Source organism: Salmo trutta, unplaced genomic scaffold (genome assembly GCF_901001165.1).
Source record: "Salmo trutta unplaced genomic scaffold, fSalTru1.1, whole genome shotgun sequence".
Taxonomy (NCBI): domain Eukaryota; kingdom Metazoa; phylum Chordata; class Actinopteri; order Salmoniformes; family Salmonidae; genus Salmo; species Salmo trutta.
Genome location: NW_021822697.1, coordinates 115,774 through 143,685, shown reverse-complemented (window position 1 = coordinate 143,685; position 27,912 = coordinate 115,774). Strand labels below are relative to the sequence as shown.

The 27,912-nt window shown below is 44.3% G+C and overlaps 2 protein-coding genes across 8 annotated transcripts; both read left to right on the top strand.

Annotated features, from left to right (window-relative positions):
- Positions 1-1,887: 1,887 nt before the first annotated feature.
- Positions 1,888-27,912, top strand: LOC115183742 (zinc finger protein 883). Of its 7 annotated transcripts, none has more exons than XM_029744829.1 (4): positions 1,888-1,992; positions 2,540-2,626; positions 23,553-24,540; positions 25,394-27,912. In XM_029744829.1, exons 1-4 carry the CDS (start codon positions 1,973-1,975, stop codon positions 27,053-27,055), a joined length of 2,757 nt encoding a protein of 918 aa, XP_029600689.1. In that variant the 5' UTR covers positions 1,888-1,972; the 3' UTR covers positions 27,056-27,912. The 7 variants fall into 7 exon arrangements, with proteins under 7 accessions (XP_029600689.1, XP_029600690.1, XP_029600691.1 ...); XM_029744830.1 differs by having other exon boundaries at positions 2,540-2,639; positions 23,566-24,540; XM_029744831.1 differs by having other exon boundaries at positions 1,888-2,059.
- On the top strand, positions 27,095-27,772 carry LOC115183726 (early nodulin-75-like). The gene has a single exon (XM_029744798.1). The coding sequence runs from the start codon at positions 27,095-27,097 to the stop codon at positions 27,770-27,772; it is 678 nt and encodes a 225-aa protein (XP_029600658.1).

Here is a 27,912-nt window from a genome sequence, read left to right as displayed (position 1 = left end):
AAGATCCAACACCATACTTCACAGTGGGATGAGGTACTTTTCTGCATGGATATCTTTCTGTCTACGCCAAACCCACCGCTGGTGTTTGTTTCCAGAAAGCTCTATTTTGGTCTCATCTGACCATAGAACCGGTCCCACTGAAAGTTCCAGTAACGCTTAGCAAAATGTAGGCGCTTAAGTTTGTTGTTCAATGACAGCAAAGGTTTTTCATGGCAACCCTCGCCAAACAACTTGTGGTTATGTACAGTAGGTGGCGTCTGATCGTAGTTTTGGAGACTTTCTGACCCCAAGACCCAACTAACGTCTGCATTTCTCCAGTTGTGATCCTTGGAGATTTTTTGGGCCACTCGAACCATCCTCCTCACTGTGCGTGGGGTCAATATAGACACACGTCCTCTTCCAGGCCGATTTGTTAACATCTCCAGTTGCTTTAAACTTCTTAATTATTGCCCTGATAGTGGAAATTGCCATTTTCAACCGTTGAGCTATTTTCTTATAGCCATTTCCTGATTTGTGCAGCTCAACAACCTTTTGTCGCACATCATTACTGTATTCTCGGGTCTTTCCCATAGTGGTGGATGACTATGGGAACTTTGCCTGTGTGTCACCTCATATTTATACCCCAGTGAAACAGGAAGTCATGGTTTACCACTTAAGTGGTCCAAATCACTCAGGTGAACTTAAAAACGTAAAATATGAATGGGAATATACTTCAGTTAGATTTTACTCATAAGAATTTCTAGGGCTGCCAATAATTGTGACACACATGTTTCGGAGAAAAATATCTATTTAATTTATTTCACATGTATTTTTTTCAATAATTTTACTTAAATTAAAGGTTTGATTTAGTGAATATGTCGAATGAAAGACCAAGAGGATAAACAGCAAATCATTTTTTTCCCACAGCCCGTTTTGATCATATTTACCAAGGGGGCCAATATTAGTGGAGGGCACTGTATTAACCTTTGGTCCTGAATACAAACTGTTATGTTTGGGGCAAATCCAATGCAACACATTAATGAGTACCACTCTCCATATTTTCAAGCACAGTGGTGTTATGTTATGGGTATGTTATGGGTATGCTTGTAAGTTTTTCAGGTTAAACAAAGAAATAGAATGGAGCCAAGCACAGGCAAAATCCTAGAGGAAAACTTGGTTCAGTCTGCTTTCCACCAGACACTGAGAGATGAATTCACCTTTCAGCAGGACAATAACCTAAAACACAAGGCCAAATCTACACTGGAGTTGCTTACCAAGAAGACAGTGAATGTCCCTGAGTGGCCGAGTTACAGTTTTGACTTAAACGTATAAGAAAATCTATGGCAAGACCTGAAAATGGTTGTCTTGCAATGATCAACAACCAATTTGACAGATTTTGAAGAATTTTTTAAAGAATAATGGGCAAATGTTGCACAATCCAGGTGTGGAACGCTCTCAGAGACTTACCCAGAAAGACTCACAGCTGTAATCGCTGCCAAAGGTGCTTCTACAAAGTATTGACACAGGGGTATGAATAGTTATGTAAACAAAATATTTCAGTATTTAATTTTCTATAAATTTGAACACATTTCTAAAAACATGTTTTCACTATGTGTAATCTATGCATCTATATGTCATTCTATGAATAGACAAGTAAAAAAACATGGTAGGTCTCATACAGGTAACAAATTGAATCTCCTTTCACCCCTGGTCCTCGGTACAGCTGCTGGCAGTGCACTAGTGTTGACTGTAATCACATGATGCCTTGTGTTGTCTTTATCATGTCCACCTAATAAACAGGTGATTGTTGTTAACATGGTTCGGTCATTTAATGAGGAGCTAGCTTCTACTGTCTGGTACAACTTATCCAATCATTCATCGGAAGAAAGAGAAGGGATGAAGTGGGTGTGAAGGTTTGAGGAAATGTCAAGTCTTGAAATAAGGGCTTTTATTTAGAAGGATTTCTTATTACCATACCGGAAATGACATCGACATGCTCCCCGGGGTCAAAAGGTATACATCAGAACACATCGGAAGGAAAGTCACAGACCATATAATAAAATATATTTAGAGTAATCAGGTATTTCTATGCGTATATAGCGAAATTATATTTGCTTTGTAGATAGGTATAGCCAGAACCATGTAGTCGTTAGCTGGCTAGGTCCACATGGATAGCTAGCTAAGTTAGCCCACGCTGATCTAGCTAGCTCCGATAACGTTAGCTGCTTTGTACACCGCTAGCTATCTAGCTATAGCTGTTGTAGCGTGGACTGTAAAATAAACTCAATCTTACAGTCCACGCTACAACAGCTATTGGGTTTATTATGCTTGCTAGTTACGTCCCGACTGATTTACTCCAATGTTGGGATTGATTTGGGTCCCCTACACAACATGAATATAATAGCTAAGTACAGTAACTAGCTAGCCAGCTAACTCATGCTAACAGAGCAATGGCCAAGTTCCAGGCTGATCTTAAAACGGATGGTTATGTTTTACATTTCAGCTAATAATGACATGAAATTACAGATGAGTGTTTTGATGTATACATATTTTTTTACAGGTACTCTAAAGTCCTGCCATTGACTGCATTGTCGTTGTTGCCACACAAGCAGGACAATATGAATCCACTCAGTTCAGAGAAGGAAACATTGATGGATGAAATCGAAAAGAGTTTATGGAATTTAACTGAGGACAATTTACGCTACATGTGTGAACGTTGTGGAATAGATGGCTCTGAAGTTAAAGGGATGAATCATCGCTTATTACGGCGTAAAGTCATGGAGGAAATGTGGGACAATACGGAGTCAATGATATCAGAGGAGCAGGGAATGTCTTGGTTACTCCAACTGAAAGACGACATCAGGAGGATACAGGAGGAGGGTAGCAGTGCACTCATGAGTCCCAGCCAATCCGACGATGTAGACTGCAATGAAGAAAGCAACAAGGGAGACAGGGATTGGTTGCCTAGCAACGGACTGACAGCGGAGCCCTTGCATCCCAGCCAATGTGATGATGATGCTGTCGACTGCGATGAAGAATGGAATGAAGAGGGAGGAGCTGGGTTGCTTAGCAATGGACTGGAGGCGGAGTCAGCTCCAGAGAGGAACAGTTTCGTGAGTATTTCCCAGTCAGAAAGTGTTTTGTTTCTCAACAGTCTTTTCTTGGTTCCTTGACCTCCTATAAATGCATTGAAGGAGAATATCAGAGTTTTTTCCTCTTGGACTTTATCCTCCAATGTATTTTAAGAAGACCAAGTAATCAAAGATGATGGGAATCAAGGAAAGACCTTTGAGATAACTTTTTTTTTGTAAACATTTTAGTCACTTAGCAGACGCTCTTATCCAGAGAGACTTACATTTATTTAACTAGGCAAGTCAGTTAAGAACAAATTCTTATTTGCAATGACGGCCTAACCCCGGCCAAACCCTTACTCGGACGGCGCTGGGCCAATTGTGTGCCGCCCCAAACATGAGCAATTAGGGTTAAGTACCTTGTTTAGGGGCACATTGACAGATTTTTCACTTTTTAGTCGGCTTGAGGATTCGAACCAGCAACCTTTCGGTTATTGGTCCAATGCTCTTAACCACTAGGCTACCTTTTGAGACTTCAAAATTCCTTGACAAGTACGAGTACGTTTCTCACCCTGATTCTCTATTTTTCTGATTTCCAGGACAAGCCTCCACCACCCCCCTCCCCTCTCCCAGAGTCCCCAGGTCGTGCCTCTCCCGGCAGCGCCTTATTGTGCGGTCTGAAGAGGGTGTCTGTACGGCTCGACGACTGCAGGAAGACACCTGGGCAGAGTAGCCATATAATACACAAGACAACACAGACAGGAGAGAAACCCCACAGCTCGTCTAATGCTGAACATATCTGTGATCACTGTGGGAAGAATTTTGTCACAGCTACCAATCTGAAAACACATTTACTGTGTCTGTCTGGAGAGAAACCGTACATGTGCCCTGAATGTGGAAAGAGATTCACGCAGGCCGGCAATCTTAAGAGACACCAGAGAACTCATACTGGGGAGAAACCGTTTGTTTGTCCTCGTTGTGGGAAAGACTACAATGATTCTGGAAACTTAAAGAAACACATGAGATCTCATGCTGTTAAACAACACACAGGGAACCCCACAGTGAAACCTTACCTCTGCTCTGATTGTGGGAAGCAATTCATTGGAAAACAAAGCCTTGAATATCACCGGGAGGTTTTTCACACAGAACACCCTCACCGCTGTGATCAATGTAAGAAGAGCTTCATAACTGCAGCAAGATTGGAATCACACACAAAAACACGACACCCGCCAACTGATCCTCTGAAGAATCCACACGTGTGCTTGGAATGCGGAAGAGGATTCCCTGTGGCCGCCAGTCTTAAAAGACACATGAGAATTCATTCTGAGGAGAAACCGTACGTTTGCCCTCAGTGTGGAAACAGTTACAGTGATCGTGGAAATTTAAAGAAACACATCAGAACTCACACAGAAGAGAAACCCTACCACTGCTTGGTGTGCGGGATGAAGTTTCGTCACACAAAAACGTTACAACGGCATCACCAGGAGAACCACAAGGGGGAGACACTGGGTCCCATCCAAAGGCATCAAGACCCTCTTCCATGCCCCCACTGCGGGGAGAAATTCTCTACCAAGGCTCTTCTAAAGGATCATCTACGGACCCACCCTAGCCGGGTCCACTGCTCCCAGTGTGACAAGACCTTTTCCAATAAAGGTAACTTACTTGTTCATCAGAGGAAACACACTGGAGAGAGGCCTTACCTTTGCCCTCAGTGTGGGAAGAGTTTCTCTCTGGCAGGGAGTTTAAAACTTCATCTCCGGATTCATGCTGGTGAGAAACCTTACTGCTGTACTTACTGTGACAAGAGATTCACAAGGAAGGGCCACTGCAATAGTCACATGCGAATCCACACTGGAGAGAAGCCGTACCAATGCCCTGACTGCGGGAGGAGGTTTGCTGACAGTAATGTCCTGAAAAACCACCGGCGGACCCACACAGGAGAGAAACCGTTCCAGTGCCGCATGTGCGATAAAGCCTTTGCCCAGTTGACCAGTCTGAAGAAACATCAGGAGACACATAGCCATAATCACACTGTGCGATAAAGCCTTGGCCAGTTGCGTAGTATGAAGAAACATACAGAGACACAAATTCAGCCTGTCTCTGTCAGGAATCCCTACGTACCACACAATCAGTCCGTCCCTAATACTTACCCACCACGTCCCTTTGGCCCTCACCTTTCCATGTTGGCAGTTCTCGGGAGGGATTTGGGACCAGGTGACTGAAGTTACCAAAGACAAACAGCTGGAAATACAACTTTGTATCACCGACTTCCTCTCATTAGGGCCATCTGAAGGCATTGGATCAGATGTCTTCTTGATCTCTGGTTTTAAAAGACTTGTCAGCAATCTTACCACCATGACCAGTTCATTTTAAATGACAAATGTGGGTATCCTGTTATCCTGTTTTGTGCTAACATTCCACTCTCCATGCCATGTTTGGCATATTAGAATTATAAAAATGGATACTGTGTGGAATGTAAGCACATCTAGACTGGTACCCAGGATAGTATCTTGTATGTATAACAAATCATATTTTTTCTGTCTCAAACTGAAATGATTCTGCTCGGCTCCCCATTCAAGTTGAGTTCACATTTTAGCCCGGGAGTTTTTGTATTTACTGTTGATGTTTAGATATGTTGCCCATTTGAATTTATTGCCGAACCCAACTAGAGTTAATAAAAATGGTGACAGAAATGTATTGTTGGAGTAGATCTTTATGAGTAAGAAGGATTATACATAGCCTTGGGTCCTAGTATAACCTAGGGTCCTAGTATAACCAAGGGTCCTGGCATAACCTGGGGTCGTAGCATAACCTAGGGTCCAAGCATAACCTAGGGTCCAAGCATAACCTGGGGTCCAAGCATAACCTAGGGTCCTGGCATAACCTGGGGTCCAAGCATAGCCTAGGATCCAAGCATAACCTAGGGTTCAAGCATAACCCAGGATCCAAGCATAACCTGGGGTCCTGGCATAACCTAGGATCCAAGCATAACCTAGGGTCCAAGCATAACCTAGGGTCCAAGCATAACCTGGGGTCCTGGCATAACCTGGGGTCCTGGCATAACCTAGGGTTCAAGCATAACCTAGGGTCCAAGCATAACCTAGGGTCCAAGCATAACCTGGGGTTCAAGCATAACCTAGGGTCCTGGCATAACCTAGGATCCTGGCATAACCTAGGGTCCTGGCATAACCTAGGGTCCTGGCATAACCTAGGGTCCTGGCATAACCTAGGGTTCAAGCATAACCTAGGGTTCAAGCATAACCTAGGATCCAAGCATAACCAAGGGTTCAAGCATAACCTGGGGTCCTAGCATAACCTGGGGTTGAAGCGTCACAGGCAATGTGCATGTAGTACAACATCAAAATTGAGTGAGGACAGAAATTATTATATTGTTTATTATTAATCAATATTGGCATGACCGGTGTAATTCTATACTGAACAAAAATATAAACGCAACATTGGTCCTATGTTTCATGAGCACAAAAAGCTTATTTCTCTCACATTTGGTGCACAAATTTGTTTACATCCCAGTTAGTATTTCTCCTTTGCCAAGATAATCCGTGACATATCAATAAACTGATTATACAGCATGATCATTACACAGGTGCACACTGTGCTGGGGACAGTAAAAGTCCAGCTCCAAAACATCAAAGTTGTCTCAAGTTTTGAGGGAGCGTGCAATTGGCATGCTGACAGCAGGAAAGACCACCAGAACTGTTGCCAGAGAATGTTATGTTGATTTCTCTACCATAAGCCGCCTACAATTTGGGTCCACTGCACCCGATGCGGCAAAACCTTCTCCATTAAAAGTAACTTACTGGTTCATCAGAGGATACACACTGGAGAGAGGCCTTACCTTTGCCCTCAGTGTGGGAAGAGTTTCTCTCTGACAGGAAGTTTAAAACTTCATCTCCGGATTCATGCGGGTGGAAGCCTTACTGCTGTACTTACTGTGACAAGAGATTCAGAAGTAATAGCCACTGCAATGACCACATGCGAATCCACACGAGAGAAGCCGTACCAATGCCCTGACTTCGGGAGGAGGTTTGCTGACGGGAATGTCCTGAAGAACCACCGGCAGACCCACACAGGAGCGAAACCGTTCCAGTGCTACATGTGCGATAAAGCTTTTGCCCAGTTGAGCAGTATGAAGAAACATCCGGAGGCACAAATTCAGCCTGTCTCTGTCAGGAATAGGAATGGTAAACGCAGCGGTCAGGCTGGTTCCACCAGGCTAGGTTATGAAAGTTAATTGGGACAAAACTCAACTGTTTTGACCAGGTCAAATGTCACCAATCTGATTCAAGTGTCCTCCCTGTTCCATTTCTAGGAATGCTGACAGTGAGGACATGTGATGCTTAGAGTCCCCTTGCTGGTCTTCTATATGTTGAATGTCGCAAACACCAAAAAGTACTTGTTACATTTTGACAGGAAAATGTCTTTATACTTTTTAGTACTTTGCTTCTTTTGGAGTATTTCCATTGATAATTAAAACGTTGCTTCAACACAAGACCTGAACATGTTTCTGACTTGCCTAAATAGACAGATTGGTTGTTTAGCAACAAAACCGACACATGCGGTGTTGGTTAGACTGTTGGCAACATGTCAACTATATTTAGTCTCCAAATATTTATTGAAAACATAAATACATTTGCACAATGAGCATTTTTTGTCTCTCAAATCATTACGGCCAGTTAGGGACAGATTGACATTTCCTGGGGGGTGGGGGGGGGGGGGTCCAACTCAAGGTGTCATAAAAAGAAATCACCCCCCTCCCCAAAGTTACAAATATTTTCACATGACCCTTCCCTTGTACTGTAAAATAAATTGAACACCCCCCTCATAGAATTAACACAAAATAATGTTTACGACCACAAATAACAACTGTAGTGACCCTGTGTTTATGAATATGATGTCGACTTTGCCACTTCAGGATGCTTTTTGTGGCACAGTCGACGCCACGCAGGGCTACAGGCCAGAAGGTTGCGGGTTCACCGACCATCACAGACAAGTTCACTCTCCCTGCATTACACTACGGTCGGATCCGGCTGATCAGCCAGGCGGAAATTTGATTTTCAACATTTTTATGCAATATTTCTAATTATATAAAATATATGCAACAGATTTTCCACCTTGAAAAAGAAAAGGAGATCCTTACACTCTAGGAGCTCAGATGCAATAATTGTATAACCAACGTTTGGACAGACAAGCTGTCTTCATCAGGGTATAACAGATTTTCCACCAACAGGTTTCTGTGCCAATGCGCCACACAACCAATAAAACAAACCAGTGATCCAGGTCATGGCACCAATGTAACAGTTTTGCTTCCGTCCCTCTCCTCGTCCCTACCTGGGCTTGAACCAGGGACCCTCTGCACACATCAACAACTGACACCCTCGAAGCATCGTTACCTATCGCTCCACAAAAGCCGCAGTCCTTACAGAGCAAGGGAAACAACTACTTGAAGTTCTCAGAGCGAGTGACGCTATTGAAACGCTATTAGCACACACCCCGCTAACTAGCTAGCCATTTCACACCAACTACATGTAGACACATTACACTATTTTTTACATACTGTCACGTCCTGACCAGTAAAGGGGTTATTTGTTCTTATAGTTTGGTCAGGACGTGGCAGGGGGTATTTGTTTTATGTGGTTCAGGGTGTGTTTGTGTATGTGTTCATGTAGAGGGGGTATTTGGTTTATATGGTTCGGGGTGGTTATGTATGTAGATGGGTATTTGATTTATTAGTCCAGGGTTTTGGTTATTGTTTTATGTTAGTTTATTTCTATGTTCTGTCTAGGCGTTTGTATTTCTATGTTTAGTTAATTGGTGTTGGGGCCTTCAGTTGGAGGCAGCTGTCTATCGTTGCCTCTGATTGAAGGTCCTATAAATAGGTATGTGTTTGGCATGGGATTTTGTGGGAGATTGTTTCCGTGTATAGCTTCATGCCTTACAGGACTGTTAATCGTCGTTGTGTTTTTGTATACGTTTTGGTTTTCCTTCTTTGTCCTAAATAAAAGAAGATGAGTATACATTTTCCCGCTGCGTCTTGGTCTAAACCCTATGACACCCGTGACAGAATCTCCCACCAAACACGGACCAAGCAGCGGAGGAGGGAGCAGCAACAGAGCCCAGTGGAATCATGGACATGGGAGGAAATTCTGGACGGGGCTGGACCATGGCACCAGGATGGGGAATATTGTCGCCCACCGGAGGAGATAGAGGCAGCCAAGGCGGAGCGGCGCCGGTATGAAGATTTGTACGCGCCGATGGGGAAGCATGAGAGGCACCCCCAATCATTTTTTTTGGGGGGGCACATGGGTAGTTTGGCTGGGCCAAGGGTGAGCCCTAAGCCAGCTCCCCGTGCTTATTATGGGAAGCATTTGGAGTGGAGAGTGCCGGAGTATACGGTAGTGCGCACGTTCTCGCCCATGCGCACGCACAGTCCGGTGCGAGCGATCCCAGCCCCTCGCAAGTGCCGTGCTAGAGTAGGCATCCAGCCTGGTAGGAGGATGCCTGCACAGTGCATCTGGCCACCAGTGCGCCTCCTAGGCCCAGGCTACCCTACGCCTGCTCTACGCACGGCAACCATCAGGCCTCTGCACAGCCCAGTTCGCCCTGTACCAGCACTCCGCTTGTGCAGTGCTGCTATTTCCATCCAGCCAGGACGGGTTGAGCAAGAGGTGCGCTCCAGACCTCCAGTGCTTACCCATGTCCCGGTGTATCCAGTTCCTGCTTCTCGTGCTGACCCTGAGGTGCGTATCCATAGTCTGGAGTCTCCTAAACCAGCACCACGCACCAGGCTTCCAGTGCGTCAGCCCAGTCCAACTTGTCCTGTTCCTGCTCCCCGCACTAGTCCTGTGGTGCGTGTCCCCAGTCTGGTACCTCCACTACCAGTCCTACGCATCAGGCTTTCAGTGCATCAGCCCAGTCCCGAGCTTCCGACGACAGTGCCTCGTCCAGAGTGTCCGGTAACAGTGCCTCGTCCAGAGTGTCCGGTAACAGTGCCTCGTCCAGAGTGTCCGGTACCAGGAGAGTCGTCCTCCAGCCCGGAGCTCCCAGAGTCGTCCTCCACCCCGGAGCTCCCAGAGTACAGTCCAGGGTCTTCAGTGACTGGCCTCAGGCAGAGGTGTGTGTGGTTTGGTCAGGTAGGGGATTAAGGCCTGAGCCTAAGCCACCTCCACTGTAGGAGGTTTGGGGAGGAGGGGTGTAGCACAGGAGCCGTTGGTGACGGCAGCCACCCTCCCTTCCCTCCCTTTAGTTTAGGGGTTTATTTTTGTGGGGTTTTTTGTAAGGTGCATCCGGCATTTGTATTTCTGTTTTGGTAATGGGGATTGGGGCCTTCAATTGGAGGCAGCTGTCTATCGTTGCCTCTGATTGAAGGTCCTATATTTAGGAGTGTGTTTGTTTTGGGAATTGTGGGAGATTGTTTCTTGTTTTGCTGTATGCCTGATGAGACTGTCCAGTTCGTTTGTTTTTTGAATACGTTGTTTGTTTTCCTTCTTCACTAAATAAAAAGATGAGTATACATTTTCCCGCTGCGTTTTGGTCTACACCCTACGACACCCGTGACAGAGTTGAAGTCTGAAGTTTACATAAACCTTAGCCAAATACATTTAAACTCAGTTTTTCACAATTCCTGACATTTAATTCTAGTAAAAATTGTCTTAGGATCACCACTTTATTTTAAGAATGTGAAATGTCAGAATAATAGTAGAGAATGATTTATTTCAGCTTTTATTTCTTTCATCACATTCCCAGTGGGTCAGAAGTTTATATACACTCAATTAGTATTTGGTAGCATTGCCTTTAAATTGTTTAACTTGGGTCAAACATTTCGGGTAGCCTTCCACAAGCTTCCCACAATAAGTTGGGTGTATTTTGGCCCATTCCTCCTAACAGAGCTGGTGTAACTGAGTCAGGTTTGTAGGCCTCCTTGCTCGCACACACTCTTTCAGTTCTGCCCACAAATTTTCTATTGGATTGAGGTCAGGGCTTTGTGATGGCCACTCCAATACCATGGCTTTGTTGTCCTTAAGCCATTTTGACAACTTTGGAAGTATGCTTGGGGTCATTGCCCATTTGGAAGACCCATTTGCAACCAAGCTTTAACTTCCTGACTGATGTCTTGAGATGTTGCTTCAATATATCCATATCATTTTCCTGCCTCATGATGCCATCTATTTTGAAGTGCACCAGTCCCTCCTGCAGCAAAGCCCCCCCACAACATGACACTGCCACCCCCGTGCTTCACGGTTGGGATGGTGTTCTTTGGCTTGCAAGCCTCCCCCTTTTTCCTCCAAACATAACGATGGTCATTATGGCTAAACAGTTCTATTTTTGTTTCATCAGACCAGAGGACATTTCTCCAAAAAGTATGATCTTTGTCTCCATGTGCAGTTGCAAACCATAGTCTGGCTTTTTTATGGCGGTTTTGGAGCAGTGGCTTCTTCCTTGCTGAGTAGCCTTTCAGGTTATGTCGATATAGGACTCATTTTACTCTGGATATAGATACTTTTGTACCTGTTTCCTCCAGCATCTTCACAAGGTCCTTTGCTGCTGTTCTGGGATTGTTTTGCACTTTTCACACCAAAATACGTTCATCTCTAGGAGACAGAACGCGTCTCCTTCCTGAGCGGTATGACGGCTGTGTGGTCCCATGGTGTTTATACTTGTGTACTATTGTTTGTACAGATGAACGTGGTACCTTCAGGCGTTTGGAAATTGCTCCCAAGGATGAACCAGACTTGTGGAGGTCTACAATTTCTTTTTTCTGAAGTCTTGGCTGATTTCTTTTCATTTTCCCATGATGTCAAGCAAAGAGGCACTGAGTTTGAAGGTAGGCCTTGAAATAGATCCACAGGTACACCTCCAATTGACTCAAAGGATGTCAATTAGCCTATCAGAAGCTTCTAAAGCCGTGACATAATATTCTGAAATTTTCCAAGCTGTTTAAAGGCACAGTTAACTTAGTGTATGTAAACTTCAGACCCACTGGAACAGTGAAATAGTTACAAATAATCATATATAATTACAGAGATATAGACACATTACACTATTCTTTTACATAAATACATACAGTTGAAGTCAGAAGTTTACATACACTTAGGTTGGAGTCATTAAAACTCGTTAACTTCCTGCCCTCCTGGACACCTACAGCACCCGATGCCATAGGATGGTCAAAAAGATCAAGGACATGAACCACCCGAGCCACTGCCTGTTCACCCCGCTATCATCCAGAAGGTGAGGTCAGTACAGGTGCATCAAAGCTGGGACCGAGAGACAGAAGCTGTTTTTCAATCTCAAGGCCATCAGACTGCTAAACAGCCATCACTAGCACATCAGAGGCTGCTGCCTATAGACATAGATTAGGAATACCTGGCCACTTTAAGGACATGAAACACTAGCCACTTTAATGTCTGTATCTTGCATTACTCATGTCATATGTGTAAACTGTACTCTATACTATGCCACTGTATCTTAGTCCAATGCCGCTCTGACATATGTATATATATTCTTAATCCATTCCTTACATAGATTTACGTGTATTTGGGGTATATGTTGTGAAACTGTTAGATATTACTTGTTAGATATTACTGCACTGTCAGAGCTAGAAGCACAAGCATTTCGCTACACCCGCAATAACATCTGCTAAACACGTGTATGTGACCAATAAAATTGGATTTGATTTGAAATGGGACCCTCTTCAATGTCTGTATCTGGCCACCAGGGAGAGCTGTTGCTATTGCCTATATTGTGAATCACTGGTCTGAGAATACAGTAGTTTGACTGGCTCCAATCAAGATGGTTTATTATGTTCTGCAATATTGTTGCTACTGCTGTTTTTGACTTGAATATAGATATTGTTGAATATTTTTTGTATATGGCATAGTTTACGGTAGAGAAATTAACATTAAATTGTCTTGCAACAGCTCTGGTGGACATTCCTGCAGTCAGCACGCCAATTGCACGCTCCCTCAAAACTTGAGACATCTGTGGCATTGTGTTGTGCGAACAAACTGCACATTTTAGAGTGGCCTTTTATTGTCCCCAGCACAAGGTGCACCTGTGTAATGATCATGCTGTTTAATCAGTTTCTTGATATGCCACACCTGTCAGGTGGATGTTTTATCTTGGCAAAGGACAAATGCTCACTAACAGAGATATAAACACATTTGTACACAAAATTTGAGAGAAATACGCTTTTTGTGCATATTCAACATTTCTGGTATCTTTTATTTTTTAGCTCATGTTTAATACAGTGAAAACAAACTTAACAATACCAAAAACATTAACATGTTGCATTTATATTTTTGTTAAGTATAAACGACACACGTGTTTGTCATCACAAAACAGGAGAGCAACATCTGTCCGGTGAAGGCCACAAAGCAGATACTGCATGTAACCAAAAGTTAGGTCAACATGACCCACAGCATGGTCAAGCACATACTGCATGGTACAAACAGTTAGGTCGACATGACCCACAGCATGGTCAAGCACATACTGCATGGTACAAACAGTTAGGTCGACATGACCCACAGCATGGTCAAGCACATACTGCATGGTACAAACAGTTAGGTCGACATGACCCACAGCATGGTCAAGCACATACTGCATGGTACAAACAGTTAGGTCGACATGACCCACAGCATGGTCAAGCACATACTGCATGGTACAAACAGTTAGGTCGACATGACCCACAGCATTGTCAAGCACATACTGCATGGTACAAACAGTTAGGTCGACATGACCCACAGCATGGTCAAGCACATACTGCATGGTACAAACAGTTAGGTCGACATGACCCACAGCATGGTCAAGCACATACTGCATGGTACAAACAGTTAGGTCGACATGACCCACAGCATTGTCAAGCACATACTGCATGGTACAAACAGTTAGGTCAACATGACCCACAGCATGGTCAAGCACATACTGCATGGTACAAACAGTTAGGTCGACATGACCCACAGCATGGTCAAGCACATACTGCATGGTACAAACAGTTAGGTCAACATGACCCACAGCATGGTCAAGCAAATTCATGTTTTCAACAGTTTACTAAACAATTACTGATTGAGAACCACGAAGTTACTGCAAGTCAGAACAAAGACAACAGGAGCACTGCCTCTGCTTTTCCAGCACCATTTCAACTTAAACATTTAAACATCATCAAATCAACTAGGCTACATATGCTTAGTTTAATACAGTGAAAATAAACTTAATGATACCAAAAACATTTTAGTCCAATCATCTGATTCAGAGGGGTTGGGTTAAATGCTCAAGACACCTTTCAGTTGAAGGCATTCAGTTGTACAACTGACTAGCTATCCCCCTTTCCTGCTAAATATCATGCGGCTGTCCATGGTACTGATGTGTGTGTGTGTGTGTGTGTGTGTGTGTGTGTGTGTGTGTGTGTGTGTGTGTGTGTGTGTGTGTGTGTGTGTGTGTGTGTGTGTGTGTGTGTGTGTGTGTGTGTGGATTTGTTCTTCTATCCTTGTGGGGACCTAAATTACCAAAAGTCCCCAATAGTAAAACAAGGAAAACTCTCACTCATGAGGACAAAGGCTATTTTAAGCTTAGAGGTTAGGTTTAGGGTAAGGGTTAAGGTTAGGGTTACAGTAAGGGTTAGGGTTATGGGTTAGGGTTACAGTAAGGGTTATGGGTTAGGTTTAAGGTTACGGTAAGGTTTAGGGTTATGGGTTATGGTAAGGGTTAGGGTTATGGTAAGGGTTAAGGTTAGGGTTACGGTAAGGGTTTTGGGTTAGGGTTAAAGTTAGGGTTAAGGTTAGGGTTACGGTAAGGGTTAGGTTTAGGGTTATGGAAAGGGTTAGGGTTAAGGTTAGAGTTAGGGTTAAGGTTAGGATTAGGGTTAAGGCCAGGGTTAAGGTTAGGGTTACGGTAAGGGTTAGGTTTAGGGTTATGGAAAGGGTTAGGGTTAAGGTTATGGTAAGGGTTAGGGTTAGGGTTAAAGTTAGAGTTAAGGTTAGGGTTATGGTAAGGGTTAGGGTTAGGGTTACGGTAAGGGTTAGGTTTAGGGTTACGGTAAGGGTTAGGTTTAGGGAAAATAGGATTTTGATTGGAAATTAATGTTAGGTCCCCACAAGGTTAGAAGAACATCACGTGTGTGTGTGTGTGCACAAGTAAAAAAACAAACAATGTTGCCTCACCCTACTTGTAGACTAGTTGAAAGCCAATGCCATCCTCATCTCTTTCCTGTTGGCTAAACGGTCTATGGCTCTGTTATACAGTACACTTTTAGTTTTTGCTCTCATTGGCTACCTTGCTAAAACACTTGCAAGCCTAACTTCCTGGCATGGGCAACAATGAACCAGCTAAGTTAGCTAGCTAGCCAATCTGGCATGGGCAACAATGAACCAGCTAAATTAGCTAACTAGCTAGCTAATCTGGCATGGGCAACAATGAACCAGCTAAGTTAGCTAGCTAGCTAATGTGAGCCTACTAGGCTACATCTAGGCTACATATTGTAACTTCAATCATCTCAAGCCAGTGGAACAATATATGAATTTATGATTAGATCAGAAATCACCGTCATAGTCTTTGGCCTGTACAGATAATTATGTCAAAACCAGAAGTCCAAATCCCCATCTCCATCCATGGCTTAGGAATGGGATGATTTAGCAAGCTAGCTACTGCAGGACATCAACACAAGCAGACCCAAAACAGACACGTTTTTCTGACAATCAATCAAATGTAATTATAAACTTGGTGGTTCGAGCCCTGAATGCTGATTGGCTGACAGCTGTGGTATATTTAAGCAATAAGGCCAAAGGAGGTGTGGTATATGGCCAATATACCACGGCTAAGGGCTGTTTCAACATCTTGGAGAACAATCTGGCCTTAATGGCCATGTACTGTTATAATCTCCACCCAGAACAGCCAGAAGAGGACTGGCCACCCCTCAGAGCCTAGTTCCTCTCTAGGTTTCTTCCAAGGTTCCTGCTTTTCTCTGAAGTTTTTCCTAGCCACCGTGCTTCTACATCTACATTGCTTGCTGTCTGGGGTTTTATGCTGGGTTTCTGTATAGCACTTTTTGACATCTGCTGATGTAAAAACGTTGTTATAATTAAGCAATAAGGCCAGAGGAGGTGTGGTATATGGCCAATATACCACAGCTAAGGGCTGTTCTTATACACGAAGCAACGCGGAGTGCCTGGTATACGGTCTGATATACCACAGCTATCAGCCAATCAGCATTCAGGGCTCGAACCACCCAGTTCATAATAGACCGTATACCACGGGTATGAAAAAACATGTATTTTTACTGCTCAAATTACATTGGTAACCAGTTTATAATAGCAATAAGGGTCCTCAGGGGTTTGAGGTTTTTGGCCAATATACCACGGCTAAGGTCTGTGTCCAGGCACTCCGCGTTGCTTTGTTTCTTGGGACTTAGCATTATCATCTCTGTTTTGTCCAAGTTTAAAAGTGAAAAATTTGCCACCATCCACTTCCTTATGTCTGAAACACAGGCTTCCAGGGTAGGCAACTTGGGGCTTCACCATGTTTCATCGAAATGTACAGCTGTGTGTCATCCGCATAGCGGTGAAAGTTAACATTATGTTTCTGAGTGACATCACCAAGAGGTAGAATATATAGTGAAAACAGTAGTGGTCCTAAAACGGAACCTTGAGGAACACCGAAACTTACAATTGATTTGTCAGAGGACAATCCATCCACAGAGACAAACTGATATCTTTCCGACAGATAATATCTAAACCAGGCAAGAACTTGTCAGAGTTGACGAATTAAGGCTTCCAATCGTCCCAAAAGAATGTGGTGATCGATGGTGTCAAAAGCAGCTCTAAGGTCTAGGAGCACGAGGACAGATGCAGAGCCTTGGTCTGACGCCATTAAAAGGTCATTTACCACCTTCATGTCTGCAGTCTCAATGCTATGATGGGGTCTAAAACCAGACTGAAGCGTTTCATATACATTAGTTGTCTTCAGGAAGGCAGTGAGTTGCTGTGCAACAGCTTTTTCAAAACATGTTGAGAGAAATGGTAGATTCAATATATTGACCAATAGTTTTTTTTAAAACATTTTCTGGGTCAAGGTTTGGCTTTTTCTAGAGAGGCTTTATTACTGCCACTTTTAGTGAGTTTGGTACACATCCGGTGGATAGGGAGCCGTTTATTATGTTCAACATAGGTGGGCCAAGCACAAGAAGTAGCTCTTTCAGTAGTTTAGTTGGAATAGTGTCCAGAATGCAGCTTGAAGGTTTAGAGGCCATGCCTATTTTCATGAATGTGTCAAGAGATATAGGATTCAAAAACTTGAGTGTCTCCATTGATCCTAGGTCCTGGCAGTTTTGTGCAGACTCAGGACAACTGAGCTTCCGAGATATTCAAAGAGGAGTCCGTAATTTGCTTTCTAATGATCATGATCTTTTCGTCAATGAAGTTCATGAATTCATCACTGCTGACAGGAATGGAGGTCTTTATTCCAGTGAGATTGCTAAGGCGAACACCGCCATGTTTAGTTTTGCCCAACCTAGATCGAGGCACAGACACAGTGTCAATGGGGATAGCTGAGCTGACTACACTGTGCTGGTGGCAGACTCCACTAAGCTGGCAGGGTGGCTAACAGCCTGCTGCCTGGCCTGCACCCTATCTCAGTGTGGAGCTAGACGAGTTAGAGCCCTGTCTATGTTGATTGATAAGATGAGAGCACCCCTCCAGCTAGGATGGAGTCCGTCACTCCTCAGCAGGCCAGGCTTCATCCTGTTTGTGGGTGAGTCCCAGAAAGAGGGCCAATTATCTACAAATTCTATATTTTCGGAGATAACCGTTTTCAAATCAAATTTTATTGTTCACATACACATATTTAGCAATGTTATTGCGGGTGTAGCAAAATGCTTGTATTCCTAGCTCCAACAGTACAGTAATATCTAACTAAATGCTTGTGTTCCTAGCTCCAACAGTACAGTAATATCTAACTAAATGCTTGTGTTCCTAGCTCCAACAGTACAGTAATATCTAACAATACACAACAATACACACACATCTAAAAGTAGAAGAATGGAGTTAAGAAATATATAAATATTTGATCGACCAATGTCAGAGCGGCATAGACTAAAATACAGTAGAATATAATACAGTATGTACATATGAGATGAGTAAAGCATTATTTAAACATTATTAAAGTGACTAGTGTTCCATTATTAAAGTGGCCAGAGATTCCAAGTCTGTGTATATAGGGCAGCAGCCTCTAATGTGCAGGGTTGCGTAAGATGTCCTGGAGGGCAGGTAGTTTGTCACCGGTGATGCGTTGGGCAGACCGCACCACCCTCTGGAGAGCTTTGCGGTTGTGGGCGATGCAGTTGCAGTTGCTGAACCAGGCGGTGATACAGCCCGACAGTATTCTCTCAATTGTGCATCTGTAAAAGTTTGTGAGGGTTTTCGGTGTTAAGCCAAATTTCTTCAGCCTCCTGAGGTTGAACGGCGCTGTTGTGCCTTCTTCACCACACTGTCTGTGTGGGTGGACCGCTTCAGTTTGTCCGTGATGTGGAGGCCGAGAAACTTGAAGCTTTACACCTTCTCCACTGCGGTCCCATCAATGCGGATGGGGGGGTGCTCCCTCTGCTGTTTCCTGAAGTCCACGATCCTCTCCTTAGTTTTGTTGATGTTGAGTGAGAGGTTATTTTCCTGGCACCACACTCCCAGAGCCCTCACCTCCTCCCTGAAAGGCTGTCTCATCGTTGTTGGTAATCAAGCCTACTACTGTTATGCCGTCTGCAAACCTGATGATTGAGTTGGAGGCGTGCTTGGCCACGCAGTCATGGGTGAACAGGGAGTACAGTAGGGGGCTGAGCACACAACCTTGTGGGGCCCCAGTGTTGAGGATCAGCAAAGTGGAGATGTTGTTTCCTACCTTCACCACCTCGGGGCAACCCGTCAGGAAGTCCAGGACCCAGTTGCACAGGGCGGGGTTCAGACCCAGGACCTTGAGCTTGATGATGAGCTTGGAGGGTACTATGGTGTTGAATGCTGAGCTATAGTCAATGAACAGCATTCTTACATAGGTATGCCTCTAGTCCAGATGGGACAGGGCAGTGTGCAGTGCGGTGGCGATTGCATAGTCAGTCTGTGGATCTATTGGGGCAGTAAGCAAATTGAAGTGGGTCTAGGGTGGCAGGTAGGGTGGAGGTGATATAATCCTTGACTAGTCTCTCAAAGCACTTCATGATGACAGAGGTGAGTACTAATGGGCGATAGTCATTAAGTTCAATTACCTTTGCTTTCTTAGGTACAGGGACAATGGTGGCCATCTTGAAGCATGGACAACAGACTGGGATAGGGAGAGATTGAATATATCTGTGAACACACCAGCCAGCTGGTCTGCGCCTGCTCTGAGGACGCGGCTAGGAATACCATCTGGGCCGGCAGCCTTGCGAGGGTTAGCATGCTTAAATGTCTTACTCACGTCGGCCACGGAGAAGGAGAACCCACAGTCCTTGATAGCGGGCCATGTCGGTGGCACTGTATTATCCTCAAAGTGAGCGAAGAAGGTGTTCAGCCAATGTTGTTATAGAGAATTTGGCAGTATGTCAAACACTGGAGGCTGCTGAGGGGAGAACGGCTTATAATAATGTCCAGAACGGCTACAGCCATTACCACGAGACCGTTCTCCCCAATTAAGGTGCCACCAACCTCCTGTGATGTCCAACCAGCCTCAAAACCGCAGACCAGTCCAACCAAGCCAGCCCAGGACCTTCACCTGCTGGATTATCTGAGACCAGCCACCTGATGAAACTGAGGAGTATTTCTGTCTGTAATGAAGCTCTTTTGTGGGGAAAAACTCATTTTGATTGGCTGTGCCTGGCTGCCCAGTGGGTGGGCCTGGATCCCCAGTGGGTGGGCATACACACTCCCAGGCCCACCCATGACTGCCCAGTTATGAGAAATCCAGATTAGGTCCTAATGAATTTATTTCATTTTAGTTATTTAGCAGACACTCTTATCCAGAGCAACTTACAGTAGTGAATGCATACATTTCATTTTTTTTTCTTCTCCGTACTGGTCCCCGTGGGAATTGTACCCACAACCCTGGCATTGCAAACACCATGCTCTACCAACTGAGCCACACGGGACCACCATGTGGCTCAATTGATTGATTTTCTTATATGAACTATAACTCTGTAAAATATTTGAAATTGTTGCATGTTGCTTTTATATTTTTGTTGAGTATATTATTGTGAGACTGTTGTCTTTTTTTCATCTTGGCCTTATTGTATGTCCCGGTGGAGTATGAATGAATGGGTTATAGAGCAATCAACGCAATTATCACAACATAGGTTGCAATATGGCTTTTTTACTGGCCCCAGTGATTTTACCTGCTCACTGCAACCGCTTTAAGAGCCGCAAAATGAGCAGCAACGCTCCTCGGGGTGTAAACTCTGTGGATTTGGTAGAAATGCTCCTGGGTAGAATGGATCCCCTTTTACTGCGACACAACATACAGGCAGTTATGTACAGTCCAATAAATGATCAGAGTACACACAGAAAAAAAACATTGTTGACCATTTAAATATCAACAACTGTTCACATTTTCCATTTATTTTCGCACAAATTATTAATTTACAAAGTATACAGGACAAGACTCTTATTCTGAAAGATTCCAAAACTCGTGACACGGAAGTGCTTAGTTATTCCAGAGCTATTAGAGAATGAGAACATAGGAATCTCAGCTGGAAATAAATGTCGACCAATATGCAGTGGTGTAAAGTACTTAAGTCGTTTTTTGGGGTATCTGTACTTTACTTTACTATTTATATTTTTGACAACTTGCATTTTTACTCCACTACATTCCTAAAGAAAATCATGTACTTTTTACTCCGTACATTTTCCCTGACACCCAATTACATTTTGAATGCTTAGCAGTTCAGGAAAATTGTCAAATTTATGCACTTATCAAGAGAACGTCCCTGGTCATCCCTTCTGCCTCTGATCTGGCAGACTCACTAAACACAAATGCATCTTTTGTAAATGATGTCTGAGTGTTGGAGTGTGCCCCTGGCTATCCATACGTTTAAAAAACAAGACAATTGTGCTCTCTGGTTTGCTTAATATAAGGAATTTGAAATGATTTATACTTTTACTTTTGATACTTAAGTATATTTAAAACCAAATACTTTTAGACTTTTACTCAAGTAGTATTTTATTGGGTTGGGTGACTTCTACTTTTCTATTCAGGTATTTTAACATTTACTGAAGTATGACAACTGGGTACTTTTTCGACATCTGCCATGAACGTCGACCAATGTGCTCACGCTGTCATGCTGCGTCACGTGGTTGTAAAAACGAATCGGCACGCAATTCCTTCTTAAAAGTCAGGGTCGAGACACCTGCCTATTTTCCTCAATAGTACGTAATGTCATGGATTTTAAGCAAACGATATTACAGCGAACAAGTGAATTCTCACACCCCGATAAAAATGTTGAATGTTGTACTTCTTGTTCACGTAATTCATGCTAAGGTTGGGTTTTTGAGCTGGAGCCCAATACACTCCCATTCACCTCCAGAAAGAGTGAGTGCGGTGTCCAATATTCCCCCAGAATGCACCACGCGGGCCATTGACGAAGCACGGGCAACGTACACAATGGTGGTTAACACGATTACACTGGAGTTTCTCATCTCCATAAAGGTATCTCTGGTTATTCTTGCCCGTTTCACAACGGTGTCAATACAAAAGATGGTGGACGCCATTCTTCTTTGATTGAAGCAAGAATGGGGCAATTTTGGAATACAGCTGGTCAGTAAAGCATCAGGTATCGGGGTTGTTCAAACGATGTAGTTACCTAGTCGTTAGGGTTGCATAACTTAGTTACTGTTATGTACCTGCTCTTCAGAATGCTACTTTTTTAGTTGGGTAGCTAGCTGCTCAATAGCGCCTGCTAACTAATGTGAATCTCTGCTCAAACAGACGATACAGAAAACAATTGTCATTTTATTTCTGTATGGTAAGAACAGGCAGGGGACTCTACATATAATTAATGAGCTGTTGTACCTAATGTTCCTGTTATGTTATTTAGCTAGCTAGTTAGCTTCCAAAATTCAAAATTGTAACCTTCAAAATAAAAGTCCTCATTGTGGAAACCTTTCAATTTAAATGTTAATAAAGACCACTAATATTGTTCTACTATATTGTTATATTAAGTAAACATGAAATAGTGACGGTAAAATATAGAACATTTAAACATTTGATGGACTTGACAGAAATAGAATGTCACTACATATTTGACCGTACAAATGGCTTTTGTCCCTATTAGGACGGGATTTGTTTTACTGGGGGAGATCGGGAAAAGTAATTATGCGCACGAGCACAAACTCAACTAACCTAATTTTTGTCCCGTGCGAATCTGCCATGTCCAGTCATTTTCACATGGAGGGAGAATAATAATTCTAGCCGGAAAAACCTACAGTTCTTTTTTTTGGCAAACTCCAAGATCCTCTGATAGTACTTATTCTGAGCGAATCGACATCACTGTGTTTTGAAGGGTATTACAGCGTTTAACAGGTGCTGCTTGCAGTTTGGGTAAGAACATGGGAACAAGGCTGTGCAGTGCTAGCTATGTACAGAGCCTACAGATAAGTTATATTTTTTTGTCATATATAAACTTTCCTGGCGCCTATTTCTCTTTTTAAAAGATTAAGCGCATGATATTGTGCCAATGAATTGATAAATGGCCAAATACAACAGTTTTAAATAGATGTCTGCATATAGTTCATGGTTCTTATTGATATTATTTTGATTTTCTCCGATCTTAAAGCAAGTCAATATTATATTAGGCTATCCATAGACAAGTTGAAATATCTGCACGCCTAGAACAGCCTCCAGGCTTCCATCATAACGGTCAAGTTTGAATGAGGAAAAATACAAATAAATTACAGGGGGCAGTTTGGTAAAAACTGATCCCGTCCGACTTGCCCTTTACACCATGTCTGCCTATTTTTACACAGGTGACCTCACAAAGAGATTCCACTGTTCTGGTGACAGGAAGAAGATCTGGTGTTCTGAGATAACGCTCACCCTGGAATAACTTGTGTCTTGGCCAGAGACTGGCAAAACAGCACCTCTTGAAGCTTCCTGTGTGGTGCAGCGGTCTAAGACACTGCAACTCAGTGCGAGAGGTCAACACTACAGACACCCTGGTTCTATTCCAGGCTGTATCACAACCGGCCGTGAATGGGACTCCCATAGGGTGGCGCACAATTGGCCCAGCGTTGCCCGCGTTTGACCGGTGTTGGCCGTCATTATCAATAACAATTTGTTCTTAACTGACTTGCCTAGTTAAATAAAGGTTAAATAAAAAATAAAGCTCCCAGTGTGAAGGGAGATATAGGAGACCTGTGAATACACAGGAGAGAGACACCTCACATCAGTGACAGCTCCGTTCAATAACCAGTTGTTCTAGATTTTTTAAAACCAAGAAACATTCTACCTCTGCCAAGACAAAATGAGTTCAGAGAAGGAAACGTTGATGGATGAAATCGAAAAGAGTTTATGGAATTTAACTGAGGACAATTTACGCTACATGTGTGAACGTTGTGGAATAGATGGCTCTGAAGTTAAAGGGATGAATCATCGCTTATTACGGCGTAAAGTCATGGAGGAAATGTGGGACAATACGGAGTCAATGATATCAGAGGAGCAGGGAATGTCTTGGTTACTCCAACTGAAAGACGACATCAGGAGGATACAGGAGGAGGGTAGCAGTGCACTCATGAGTCCCAGCCAATCCGATGATGTAGACTGTGATGAAGAATGGAACGAAGAGGGAGGAGCTAGGTTGCCTAGCAACAGACTGGAGGCGAGGTCTGATCTAGAGAGGCACACAGCAGAGCAGAGGGAGAGTGGTGTGTCTACTTCCCAGTCAGAAAGGGTTTTTCTCAAACCACACTTGTGCACTACATGCGGTAAGGGATTCCATCAGGCCGGCTGTCTGAAGAGACACCTGAGAACTCATACGGGGGAGAAACCGTTCGTCTGCCCTCGTTGTGGGAGGGCTTGGAGTGATTCTGGAAACTTAAAGAGACACATGAGAAAAACTCACCCAGGAGAAGAGATAGTTAAGAGGCTCAACACACAGAGGACTGACCCTACAGGAAGTGTGGAGGAAATGAATGTGGATTCAATTAAATCGGAGGAGCAGGGAAATGTGGAGGAAATGAATGAGGATTCAATTAAATTGGAGGAGCAGGGAACATCATGGTCACTCCAGCTGAAAGAGGAGGATGCTTGTGGTGCACCCGTGAGTCCCAGCCAGGCTCATGCTGATGATGTAGACTGCAACGTTGAGGACAGGGATTGGTTGCCTAGCATCGGACTGAAGGCGGAGCCGATGATTCCCATCCAATCCGACGATGACGCTGCAGACCGCAAAGAAGAATGGAACGAAGCGGGAGGCGCTAGGTTGCCTAGCAATGGACTGGAGGCGGAGTCAGCTCAAGAGAGCCACAGTTGCGTGAGTACTTTCCAGTCATTATGTATTTTGTTTCTCAACAGTCTTTCCTTGATTCCCCAACCTCCTTTTTATAAATGCATTGGGAGGAGAATCACTGAGGCTCCACCTCTTGGACTTTGTCCTCCAATGCATTTTGAGAAGGAGGCAGAGTAATTGAGGATGAGAGTAATCGAGGAAAAACTCTTGAGACTTCAAAATTCCTTGACAGGTAGGAGAGCGTTACCCACACTAAGGGTTTTTCTGGATCAAAAATGGGCTTAGGGGGTGAACGTGGCATGGGGGCGTGGCAATGGGTGCGGCATGGGGGTGTGTCAATGGGCGGGGTCGGCCCATTGGCTCAGTTGAATTTTGGACAGGATTTTAGAGGCCCCCATCTTGGCGGTGTACAGAATTCTTAGCATTTTTAAGCCAATTTTCTGCAAATCTACAAATTTCTCCATGGAGCTGAGAGATTTTTAACACATTTTTAAAGCAACATTATTTTGCGTTTCTACGTATTCTGCCATGGATCTGAGAGAAGATTTTGTTGCAGTTTGAAGCTAATTTCCTTGAACTCTATGCATTTTGCCGTGGTTAATGCTGTGTTATTCTGCTCAAACAAAAAAATCTAAATCAATTCTGCTAAATTAATTGTTTTTGGCATTGTTTATTCTCCCTGACTGTCTAGTTTTTATTTTGATGATTGTTAGTTCTCAGATTATATTATTGATACATGTATCGGTCTGTTATCTTTTCTACATACTTTCTATCTGGTTTTAGTCCTTTACCCTGAAAGTGTTTTTCCAGGACTTCAATGGCAGAAAAATCCCTGCACCCTGATTTTTGATTTCATGTCTATTTTTCTGATTTCCAGGACAAGCCTCTCTGGCCCTCCTCCACCCTCCCAGAGTCCCCGGGTCGTGCCTCTCCCGGTAGCACCTTATTGTGCGGTCTGAAGAGGGTGTCTGTGCGGCTTGTCGACTGCAGGAAGACACCTGGGCAGAGTGGCCTTAAAATACACAAGGCAACACAGACAGGAGAGAAATCCCATAGCTCGTCTAATGCTGAACAACACAAAACCCTCTCAGGAAACAGGCCTCGCTCCCATATCTGTGATCACTGTGGGAAGAATTTTACCACAGCAACCAATCTGAAAAGACACTTGCTGTATCTGTCTGGAGAGAAACCATACATGTGCTCTGAATGCGGAAAGAGATTCACACAGGCCGGCAGTCTTAAGACACACCAGAGAACTCATACGGGGGAGAAACCATACATCTGCCCTCGTTGTGGGAAGGCTTGGAGTGATTATGGAAACTTAAAGAGACACATGAGAAGGCATACTGTTAAACAACACACAGTGAAACCTCACCACTGCTCGGATTGTGGGAAACAATTCATTGTAAAATCAAGCCTTAAACATCACCGGCTAGTTTTTCACACAGATCACCCTCACTGTTGTGGTCAATGTAAGAAGAGTTTCATAACTGCAGAAAGACTGGAATCACACATAAAAACACAACACCCGCCAAGTGATCCTCTGAAGAACCCACATGTGTGCTCTGAATGTGGAAAGGGCTTCCATCAGGCCGGCTGTCTTAAGAGACACCTGAGAACTCATACGGGGGAGAAACCGTTCGTTTGCCCTCGTTGTGGGAGGGCTTGGAGTGATTCTGGAAACTTAAAGAGACACATGAGAAAAACTCACCCAGGAGAAGAGATAGTTAAGAGGCTCAACACACAGAGGAGTGACCCTACAGGAAGTGTGGAGGAAATTCATGTGGATTCAATTAAATCGGAGGAGCAGGGAATGTCTCGGTCACTCCAGCTGAAAGAGGACATCAGAAGGATACTGGTGGATGCTAGCGGTGCACCAATGAGTCCCAACCAAGCCGATGATTATTCTGAAGACTGTGACGAGGGACAAACTAGGTTGCCTAGCAACAGACTGGAGGCGAAATCTGATCTAGAGAGGCACACACCAGAGCAGAGGGAGAGTGGTGTGTCTACTTCCCAGTCAGAAAGGGTTTTTCTCAAACCACACTTGTGCACTAAATGCGGTAAGGGATTCAAAAAGGCCGGCTGTCTGAAGAGACACCTGAGAACTCATACGGGGGAGAAACCGTTCGTCTGCCCTCGTTGTGGGAAGGCTTGGAGTGATTCTGGAAACTTAAAGAGACACATGAGAAAAACTCACCCAGGAGAAGAGAGCGTTAAGATGCTCGACACACAGAGGACTGACCCTACAGGAAGTGTGGAGGAAATAAATGTGGATTCAATTAAATTGGAGGAGCAGGGAACATCTTGGTCACTCCAGCTGAAAGAGGAGGATGCTTGTGGTGCACCCGTGAGTCCCAGCCAGGCTCATGCTGATGATGTAGACTGCAACGTTGAGGACAGGGATTGGTTGCCTAGCATCGGACTGAAGGCGGAGTCCATGAGTCCCAGCCAATCCGATGATGACGCTGCAGACCGCAAAGAAGAATGGAATGAAGCGGGAGGTGCCCTTCATTGTGGGAAGGCTTGGAATTATTAAAGAGACACATGAAAAGAGCTCACCCACCACACAATCAGCATGTCCCTTATCCCTACCCACCACACCATCAGCATGTCCCTTATCCCTACCCACCACACCATCAGCATGTCCCTTATCCCTACCCACCACACCATCAGCATGTCCCTTATCCCTACCCACCACACCATCAGCATGTCCCTTATCCCTACCCACCACACCATCAGCATGTCCCTTATCCCTACCCACCACACCATCAGCATGTCCCTTATCCCTACCCACCACACCATCAGCATGTCCCTTATCCCTACCCACCACACCATCGGCATGTCCCTTATCCCTACCCACCACACCATCAGCATGTCCCTTATCCCTACCCACCACACCATCAGCATGTCCCTTATCCCTACCCACCACACCATCAGCATGTCCCTTATCCCTACCCACCACACCATCAGCATGTCCCTTATCCCTACCCACCACACCATCCCACCACACCATCAGCATGTCCCTTATCCCTACCCACCACACAATCAGCTAATCCCTTATCCCTACCCACCACACCATCGGCATGTCCCTTATCCCTACCCACCACACCATCGGCATGTCCCTTATCCCTACCCACCACACCATCGGCATGTCCCTTATCCCTACCCACCACACCATCGGCATGTCCCTTATCCCTACCCACCACACCATCGGCATGTCCCTTATCCCTACCCACACCAGACTCCATTGTAACCTGGTTTACACCTGTCCAATCCCTTATCCCTACCCACATCAGACTCCATTGTAACCTGGTTTATCACCTGTCTAATCCCTTATCCCTACCCACATCAGACTCCATTGTAACCTGGTTTATCACCTGTCTAATCCCTTAT